Consider the following 10,017-nt stretch of genomic DNA (forward strand, 5'->3'; position numbering starts at 1 on the left):
GGTTAGATCTCACGGAATACAGGGAGAACTAGACATTTGGATACAGAACTGGCTCAAAGGTAGAAGACAGAGGGCGGTGGTGGAGGACTGTTTTTCAGACTGGAGGCCTGTGACCAGTGGAGTCTCACAAGGATTAGTGCTGGGTCCTCTACTTTTTGTCATTTACATAAATGATTTGGATGCGAGCATAAGAGGTACAGTTAGTAAGTTTGCAGATGACACCAAAATTGGAGGTGTAGTGGACCGTGAAGAAGGTTACCTCAGAATACAACGGGATCTGGACCAGATGGGCCAATGGACTGAGAAGTGGGAGATGGAGTTTAATTCTGATAAATGCGAGGTACTGCATTTTGGGAAGGCAAATCTTAGCAGGACTTATACACTTAATGGTAAGGTCCTCGGGAGTGTTGCTGAACAAAGAGACCTTGGAGTGCAGGTTTGTAGCTCCTTGAAAGTGGAGTCACAGGTAGATAGAATAGTAAAGAAGGTGTTTGGTATGCTTTCTTTTATTGGTCAGAGGATGGAGTACAGGAGTTGGGAGGTCATGTTGCGGCTGTACAGGACATTGGTTAGGCTACTGTAGGAATATTGTGTGCAATTCTGGTCTCCTTCCTATCGGAAAGATGTTGTGAAACTTGAAAGGGTTCAGAAAAGATTTACAAGGATGTTGCCAGGGTTGGAGTATTTGACCTATAGGGAGAGGCTGAACAGACTGAGGTTGTTTTCCCTGGAGGCTGAGGGGTAACCTTATAGAGGTTTATAAAATCATGAGGGGCATGGATAGGATAAATAGACAAAGTCTTTTCCCTGGGGTCAGGGAGTCCAGAACTAGACGGGCATAGGTTTAGGGTGAGAGGGGAAAGATATAAAAGAGACCTACGGGGCAACCTTTTCATACTGAAGGTGGCATGTGTATGGAATGAGCTGCCAGAGGATGTGGTGGAGTACAATTGCAACATTTAAGAGGCATTTGGATGAGTATATGAATAGGAAGGGTTTGGAGGGATATGGGCCGGGTGCTGGCAGGTGGGACTAGATTGGATTGGGATATCTGGTCAGCATGGACGGGTTGGACTGAAGGGTCATCTTTTATGCTGTACATCTCTATGACTTTATGACTCTAAGTGGTCGAACTAATGTCCTCTGCAGCCGCAACATGGCCTCCCAACTCCTGTACTCAATTCACCGGGACTACAGGCAGCTCACCACCGCATTCTGGAGGGAAAATAGCTATTGTGAGTAAAACATGATCTTTTTCCTTGCCAATGTGATGAACCTCCCACGAAATTTTAAAGAAAAGGAAATCAGAACTGCTCCACTTAAGGTTTCCATGTATTAGCATACTGTCTCCCTTTCATCCTTTTTCACTGTGAAAGTCCTGCAATGTTTTTGCAGGAGTCAATTGTTGGCTCTCAAAACAAAAATTCACTTTGAATCCTCGAACAGTTCCATCTACCAAAAGCTCAACAGCCTCTTAATACCAATCTTCTGATTAGGAGTTATGCCAATAATCAAGTTAATTTGATCTTTCAGGATGTCATTATTCCCTTGAACTCACATGACACATATAAATGAAAGTAAATGTGGGGCAGAATGCTTCAACTTAAAGGGGTAAATCTCAGCCGAGCAATGTCAGTTGCAGAGGAGTAATAAGTAACTAAATAGGATGAGCAGTCCTCAAGGCATTTTTAAGCTTATTTCCTTGTGTTGATCACTTCTCAAGCTGGTTGTATTATGTATGCATGAATACCTATGTATTTTGAATGTCACTGAATTACTAAGGATCTAGAATGCTTGCAAATCCATGAACACAGACCCTGTGGGAGCAATCTTGATGAAGCACAGAAATCCCCGGACTTGACTTTAGAATGTGTGCCCCTACTGAGATAGGAGAGGGTGCACTATCATGAAATATCACCTGAGATCGATCTGCGCACACACAGTTTCAGGCAACGGGTGAGGTTAAGAAGGTTGGACCATCATGGTACTCAGCTGGCACAGGAGCTGCCACACTGTTGGCATCACAAACCAGCCATTCAGCCAACTGAGCTAACTGACCCCAGTTGAAGTAAAATGTATTGACACTAACACTTGCCTTGATAATCTGTATGATACGTGTGACATATATTTGCTACCTACCTACTTACCCAGAGTCCTTGCAGTCTAACTTTATAAGTGCTCCACATACTTAATTCAACAATATTTGTAACACTATAATTAACATGATCATTTGTGATTCTTAAACCCCTTGCATTATGTGCAATATTGTCACACAAGCAGAAGAAGTCCTGAGATGCTGTAAATTATGTCGGCAGTTATATGTGCTCAACCTGCACTGGGTCACACAGTTAAGTGCTGAATTAAAGAGTGTTGCTATTGGAAAATGTCCATGTCATTGCCTGAAAGTGTGTCCTGTATGGCCATGTGCTGTGAAAGAGTCCTAATGGGATCCAGGCTTGTTCCATGTCAGCAGAAAATAGATCTCTGTGACACCTACACTTGATTTCTGATGTCATTGGGAAAAGCACATTACATTGTGCTGTCTTTCCAAATATCACGGTGTCTCGTTGGTTAGCATTGCTGCCTCACAACGCCAGGGACCTGGGTTCGATTCCAGCCTCGGGCCACTGTCTGTATGGAGTTTGCACATTCTCCCTGTGTCTGTGTGGATTTCCTCCAGGTGTTCTGGTTTCCTCCCAGTGTCCAACGATATGCAGGTGAGGTGGGTTTGCCATGCTAAATTGCCAATAGTGTTCAGGAATGTGTAGGTTAGGTGCATTAATCAGGGATAAATAGAGGGTAGGGGAATGCGTCTGGGTGGGATGCTCTTCGGAGGGTTGGTGTGGACTTGTTGGGCTAAAGGACCTGTTTCCACGCTGTAGGGATTCTATGATCTATTTCTAAACCTTGGCGGAGATTATAACCAGTGTTAAGTGTTTGTTGAAACCTCTGGCCAGGCTCGTTACTTTGCTCAGCAGTCCAAACAAAGGCCAGCCTGAAAACCAGCTCACTCCCCTATTCACAAAACAGAAGGTCAGTGATGAGGTTACTCTACTGCTTATCTATAAACTCCATTTCCTGCTTCTACATTGACTTCCCTTTCTTTCATAGCGACAGATGACAAATCTTTCAGAATTCTGCCTTTCTGAAAGCTAAAATAATTCTTGGCTCCAACATAACCATTTATCTTTAACCAACTGTGCTAATATTTCTCCTTCATTCACGAGATGTGGACGTCGTTGGCTGGGCCAGCATTTATTGCCCATCCTTGACTGTCCTTCAGGAGGTGGCAATGAGTTGCCTTCATGAACTGCTGCAGTCAGTGGGGTGCAAGGACTATCACAGGACAGTAAATTCTGGATATTGATCCCACCACACTGAAGGAACAATGATATATTTCCAAATCAGGATGGTGGGTGCCTTGCTGGGTTAGGGATAAAGTTAAGTGCTGGTGCCATGCTGGGTTGGCGATCGGTTAGGTGCTGCTGTCATGCTGGGTTGGGATAGGGTTAGGTGCTGGTGTCATGCTGGGTTGGCAATTGGGTTAGGTGCTGGTGTCATGCTGGGTTGGCGATTGGGTTAGGTGCTATGTCATGCTGGGTTGGCGATTGGGTTAGGTGCTAGAGTCATGCTGGGTTGGACATCGGGTTAGGTGCTGGTGTCATGCTGGGTTGGCGATCGGGTTAGATGCTGGTGTCATGCTGGGTTGGCGAGCGGGTTAGGTGCTGGTATTATTCTGGGTTAGGGATAGGGATAGATGCTGATGTTATTCTGGGTTAGGGATAGGGTTAGGTGCTGGTGTTATGCTGGGTTAGGGATAGGGTTAGGTGCTGGTGTCATGCTGGGTTAGGGATTGGGTTAGGTGCTGGTGTTATGCTGGGTTAGGGATAGGGTTAGGTGCTGGTGTTATTCTGGATTAGGGATAGGGTGAGGTGATGGTTTTGTGCATCCACTGCTCTTTCCCTTCTGGCAGGTAGTGACAGCAGGTTTGGAAAGAGCTGTCGATGGGGCCTGGGTGAGTTGCTGTAGTACACCTTGTAGTTTGCACACACGCACTGCTGCTAATGTGTGTTGGAAGTGGAGGGGGTGAAAGTAGTGGATGGAGCATAAATCAGCAAGGATGCTGTCAAGATTCTCGAGTGTTGTTGAATCTGCAATCAACCGGACAATTGGAGAGCATTCCATCACCCTCTGAACTTGTGGAAACTCTGTCAAGTTCTGTTTGCTCACCATACTGAGGAACGCCTTGGGACATTCCGTTATATTAAAGACGCTATATAGATACATGTAGTTGTTGTAAAATCAATGCTGCAATGTACACCCCATAAAGGCAAGATGCTGCCTTCTCAGGTGACACGCAGTCACACAAATAGCTGTGTCTATCTGCTCAGTAATGATCGCAGCATTTCAGTTGATGTGACACACATACTAATCCTGACCGCTTACACTTACTGAGGCTGGAGAGTGGCTTACCAGGCTTTTGTGCTTCAGTCATCACTGGTTTACCATCCCTGAGGAAGCAAAATAAAACCAGTTTAAACACTAGAATGTTAAAACAATCTGCTTGTATAGCTGGGACATATGTATAGACATAGCATAATAAAATGGATACTCATTTAAATGTCGAATGTCGTGGACGCATTGCCAAACACCACTCTATTTAAAGCCACTATTCCATGAAAGGTCGTACTTGTCTCTTTCAAACAGAGCTGAAAACAACAATGATTTTAATTCATACTTGATACTCACTAAAAAGGGAGAGATCATGGTGTACGGTATTGTCATTGGACATGTTACATAGAAGCCCAGCTAAATGCACTGGGGTCAGGGGGCTCAGATCCAATTAATAAAAATATCTTGAACTGGAAGCTAGTCTCAATAGTAGTGACCACGAAAAATCATTGATTGTTATATAAAACCCACCTGGTTCACTAATGGGAAGGGAATCTGTCCTCCTTACCCAGTCTGGCCTACATGTGGTTCCAAAAACCAGATCAGTATGGTTGATTCTTATGTGATGCTTAAATGCCTGAATAAGAGTGGCTCAGTGTTTAGCACTGCCACCTCACAATGTCAGGGTCCCAGGTTCAATTCTAGCCTCGGGTTCACTGTCTGTGTGGAATGTGCCTGTGTAGGGCATCCTCCCACAATCTAAAGATGTGCACATCAGATGGATGGGGCAATGCTGGATTATCAGTAGTTTCCTGGCTCGGTAGTCGCGGAAACTGTAGGGTTGGGTGAACGCTCTTTGGAGGGTCTGTGCAGACTCAAGAGGCTAAATGACCTCTTTCTGCACTGAAGGAATTCCATTTTTTGATTTTTTTTAAAGGGCAAATCAGATGGGCAGAAAATGCCAACCGTAGCACAGATACCCCCATCTCATCAAAAAATGATGTTGTTGTGATGGCACTGACATGCAACAATTCACCTCAGTACACCTGGAATAAAGAGGTGTAGGAGCACTGTCTCACTTCAGCCCTGGAGCCCATCAAGTTATTTCCCTCATATTCCCATCCACTTTGTTTCCAACTTCCATGACTATCAATGGAACTGCTTAGAATCATAGAATAGCTATAGTGTGGAAGCAGGCCATTCAGCCCATCACGTTCACACAGACCCTCCAAAGAGCATCCCACCCTGACTCACTCCTCCCACCCCATCCCTGTATTTCCCATGGCTAATCTACATCGCCTGCATAATCACTGGGCACTATGAGTAATTTAGCATGGCCAATCCACCAAACCTGCACATCTTTGGACAGTAGGAGGATATCCACACAGACGGGGGGGGAAGAATGTGCAAACTCTTCACAGTCGCCTGAGGCTGGAATCGAACCTGGTACTTGGTGCTGGGAGGGCAGCAGTGCTAACCACTCAGCCAACATACCACTTATGAACTGTCCTGCAACTGAATTCAGCTTTAGTGGCGACAAGCTACAACAGAAGGCTCATGTCTATCGGCAATGTCAACATTTTTCGGATATTGATCCACCACACATCCAGGTAGCTGCAAGCAGTGAGGCAATGCCATTCATGAAGCTTTGCAAAAAGACTGTCTCACCTCAGGGCCTTGATTTTTATGATGCCATTCTCTGTGTCACACGCTCGCACAGCATCATCCAGAGTCATACCCATGGTGCACATATCGCAGATATAAAGGATCTTGTCTCTCGGCTGCAGACTTCCCTCCAAACTGGCGGGGGAATTCGGCACAACCTCCAGAACATAAATGCCTTGCCATTTACTGCCTATTCCCCCTGTTAACTTCAAACCTGCAGCAACATGTGCAATCCAGAATTAGATCAACAGCAATCTATATTGGTTATACATTCAATGAAGCTTCTTATTATAGTCATGGGCTTTTTGCAGGAAATCAAAAGCAGTTACAATCACTCAGGTAATCTTATCATAGAATCCCTACAGTATGGAAACATGCCATTCGGCATAACAAGTCCACACCGACCCTCCCAAGAGTAACCCAAAGAGACCCATTCCCCTACCCTATATTGACCTTTGACTAACTCATACATCCTACCATTCCTGGACATTATGGGCAATTTAGCATGGCCAATTCACCTAACCTGCACATCTTTGGACTGTGGGAGGAATCCAGAGCACCCGGAGGAAACCTGCGCAGACACAGGGAGAACATGCAAGCTCCACACAGACAGTCACCCGAGGCTGGAATTGAACCTGGGTCCCTGGCACTGTGAGGCAGCAGTGCTAACCACTGAGCCACTGTGCTGCCCACAGTAAAAATAAACATGTCACTTTAATCAAGTTTCAAAATGTAACTGAACATTGAGTTTTAAAATATAATAGTGGCTTGTGATTCAAAAAGCAACCCTCCATTAATAATATAAAAATGTAATTGGTCGGTAAGGACTGAAATTCTGCTGCAGTTTTGCAAGCAAAGTATTTATAGCCTTTCTCGCAATTCAATGTTTCTGAGTTGATTAATTTTAAGAGGTATTAAAGAGCATTGTCAAGAGTGGCTCAGTGGTTAGCACTGCGGTCTCACAGTATCAGGGACTTAAGTTCAATTCCACCCTTGGGCAACTGTCTGTGTGGTGTTTGCATGCTCTCCCTGTGTCTGTGTGAGTTTCCTCCTTCAGTGCAAAGATGTGCAGGTTAGGTGGATTGGCCATGGGAAAGGCTCGGTGCGGTACTCTTCAGAGGGTCATTGTAACTTCAAATGGCCGAATGGCCTGTTACCACGCTGTATGGATCCTATATACAAGAGGTTAGAAACAAGAAAATAGGAAATAATGGTTAGCTGATAATGTTCCATTTGTTCACGGGATCTAGTGGTCTCTGAGTTGCTCAGCATTTATTGCCCATCCCTACTTACTCTTTGAAACACAGTGGTCTGCCATCTCCCTGAAGTACTGCAGTCCTCAGAGTGTAAGTATGCCTGGAGTGCTGTTACAGAGAGAACTCCAGGATTTTGACTCAGTGACACTGAAGGAACGCTGATGTAGTTCCAAGTCAGGACGGTGAGGAACTTGTAGGTGGTGGTGTTCCCATCCATCTACAACCCTTGACCTTCGGTGGTTGAGGTTATGGCTTTGGAAGGTGCAGTCAAATGAGCCTTGAGAGTTTATGATAGCAAGAGAGGGGAACAATTCCATTGAATTCTGTGCCTGATCAATGCTTCAATCATAGTCTTTGACTTTTGGTCATGATTATTGGGTTGTAGACTGCATTATATACATTATGGTCCGTACAGTTCTACGCGCAATGCTCTAAACAGTGCAATACAGAAACAGGCCATTCAGCCCAAATAGCCCATACCAGTATTTACGCTTCATATCATCTACCTCACTCACGTCTTCATCTAATTCTACCAGTTGCATCTTCTAATTCCTTCTCCCTCCTTATTCTTAAATTTTTACTTAAATTTTCAAATTGTCTCAACCACTGGTAGCAAGTCCCACATTCAATAAGACTCTCTGAACTTTGTGTTCCACCTATTATTGACTTCCTACAAAAGTGAAACAGATTCTCTAGATCCACTGAAATGAACCTCTTCACTTTTTGAAAGTCCATTATAGGGTTACCCGATAGCCTTGTTAATTCTGGAGAAAACAGACGGTGTCTTTTAAATTTTTCCCAATTAAGTATAATGGCACAGTTCTATTGGTGAGACCTTTGTAGATGACTTTGGGACTGAAGGAAATTCTTCAATTAGGATTCAGGCTACTGATGGCACATTTCCTGTCAGCATGTAGACTTTGAGTTTAGCCCCGTTCTAACCCCAATCCTGACAGACTTGTGTACCTAACAATAAACTGACGTTATGAAGTAATCACAACTCATGACTTTAAACGGAGTCTGGATCACACTGCAGTGTCTGGAAAGTTAATCTGACAGTATTAAGTCAATCTGTTGAAATGATTGCCACAGAACCTCTATGATAACAGGCTTATAGGTACACAAGCATAATTTTTAGTTCACTGTCACCTTGTTTGGACAGTGGAACAACACAGTGCTAATGTATGGACAATCTATTTTTACAGGGAATTAGAATGTAGAACTGTACAGTACAGGAACAGGCCCCTTGGCCCACGATGTTATACCAAACATGATGCCAAGTTAAACTAATCCCTTCTGCCTGCCCTTGGTCCATATCCCTCCATTCCTTGCACGTTCATGCACTTATCTAAAAGTCCTTTAAATCATATCTGGCTCCATCACTACCCTGGCAATGCATTCCACACTCCTACCACTCTCGGTGTGGAAAGAAACTTGCCCCTCACATCTCCTTTCAACTTTCCCCCTCTCACTTTAAATATGTGCTCCCTGATATTAGACATTTCAACTCTGGGAAAAAGATTCTGACTGTCAGCTGTGGATAATTAGTCCAAAGTTAGGTATCAGTGCAGCACCTAGCTCATTCCTCCTGGTTTTATGAAGCAGTGGAGAGAGTAGCAGCATTGTTGCATTTTGCTTTTTACCAAGGGCTGGCATTAATAAGACAGTAAAATAGATCCCACAATATGGTCACTGTGCAACATCCCACTTCAGTTTTGATTGGATAAATCCTCTTCCATGCTAATTACTGAACACCAGTTTTTGCTCTTTAAGCTGAAGCCTGAAATATTGATTTTACTTTTACCAATGTGAAAGATCAAGGAGAGTGAGATTCTCATCTCCAGGAAATGTACAGCTGATGCCATAAAGTAAGGTACCTGGTATACCACAGACATTGAGGTTCAAAGGTCAGATCTGAAAATTTTTACTTATAAATTTAAAGTTTTTGTTGCAAACGTTTCGTCCCCTGTCTAGGTGACAGCCTCAGTGCTTGGGAGCCTCCTGTGAAGCACTTCTGTGGTGTTTCCTCCGGCATTTATAGTGGCCTGTCCCTGCCGCTTCCGGTTGTCAGTTTCAGCTGTCCGCTGTAGTGGCCGGTATATTGGGTCCAGGTCGATGTGTTTGTTGATGGAGTTTGTGGATGAGTGCCATGCTTCTAGGAATTCCCTGGCTGTTCTTTGTTTCGCTTGCCCTATAATGGTAGTGTTGTCCCAGTCAAATTCATGTTGCTTGTTGTCTGCGTGTGTCTCTACTAGGGATAGATGGTCATGTCGTTTCGTGGCTAGTTGATGTTCCTGGATGCGGATCGTTAGCTGTCTTCCTGTTTGTCCTATATAGTGTTTTGTGCAGTCCTTGCATGGTATTTTGTACACTACATTAGTTTTGCTCATGCTGGGTATCGGGTCCTTCGTTCTGGTGAGTTGTTGTCTGACAGTGGCTGTTGGTTTGTGTGCTGTTATAAGTCCTAGTGATCGCAGTAGTCTGGCTGTCATTTCAGAGATGTTCTTGATGTATACCGAAAAGACAGCCAGACTACTGCGACCACTAGAACTTATAACAGCACACAAACCAACAGCCACACTCAGACAAAAACTCACCAGAACGAAGGACCCGATACCCAACATGAGCAAAACTAATGTAGTGTACAAAATCCCATACAAGGACTGCACAAAACACTATATAAGACAAACAGGAAGACAGCTAA

The 10,017-nt window shown here is 44.2% G+C and overlaps 1 protein-coding gene across 8 annotated transcripts in view; it reads right to left on the reverse strand.

The window, feature by feature from the left end:
* ptpn20 (protein tyrosine phosphatase non-receptor type 20) overlaps positions 1-10,017 on the reverse strand; it is a 414,663-nt gene that overhangs the window by 100,960 nt on the left and 303,686 nt on the right. For all 8 annotated transcript variants that reach the window (XM_043678810.1, XM_043678805.1, XM_043678807.1 and 5 more), the window contains 2 exons: positions 6,061-6,271; positions 4,474-4,511 (listed from right to left, as the gene is read on the reverse strand). In XM_043678810.1, the coding sequence (XP_043534745.1) occupies positions 4,474-4,511; positions 6,061-6,271 (249 nt within the window). The remainder of the gene's footprint in view (positions 1-4,473; positions 4,512-6,060; positions 6,272-10,017) is intronic.

This window comes from Chiloscyllium plagiosum, chromosome 38 (genome assembly GCF_004010195.1).
Source record: "Chiloscyllium plagiosum isolate BGI_BamShark_2017 chromosome 38, ASM401019v2, whole genome shotgun sequence".
NCBI lineage: Eukaryota > Metazoa > Chordata > Chondrichthyes > Orectolobiformes > Hemiscylliidae > Chiloscyllium > Chiloscyllium plagiosum.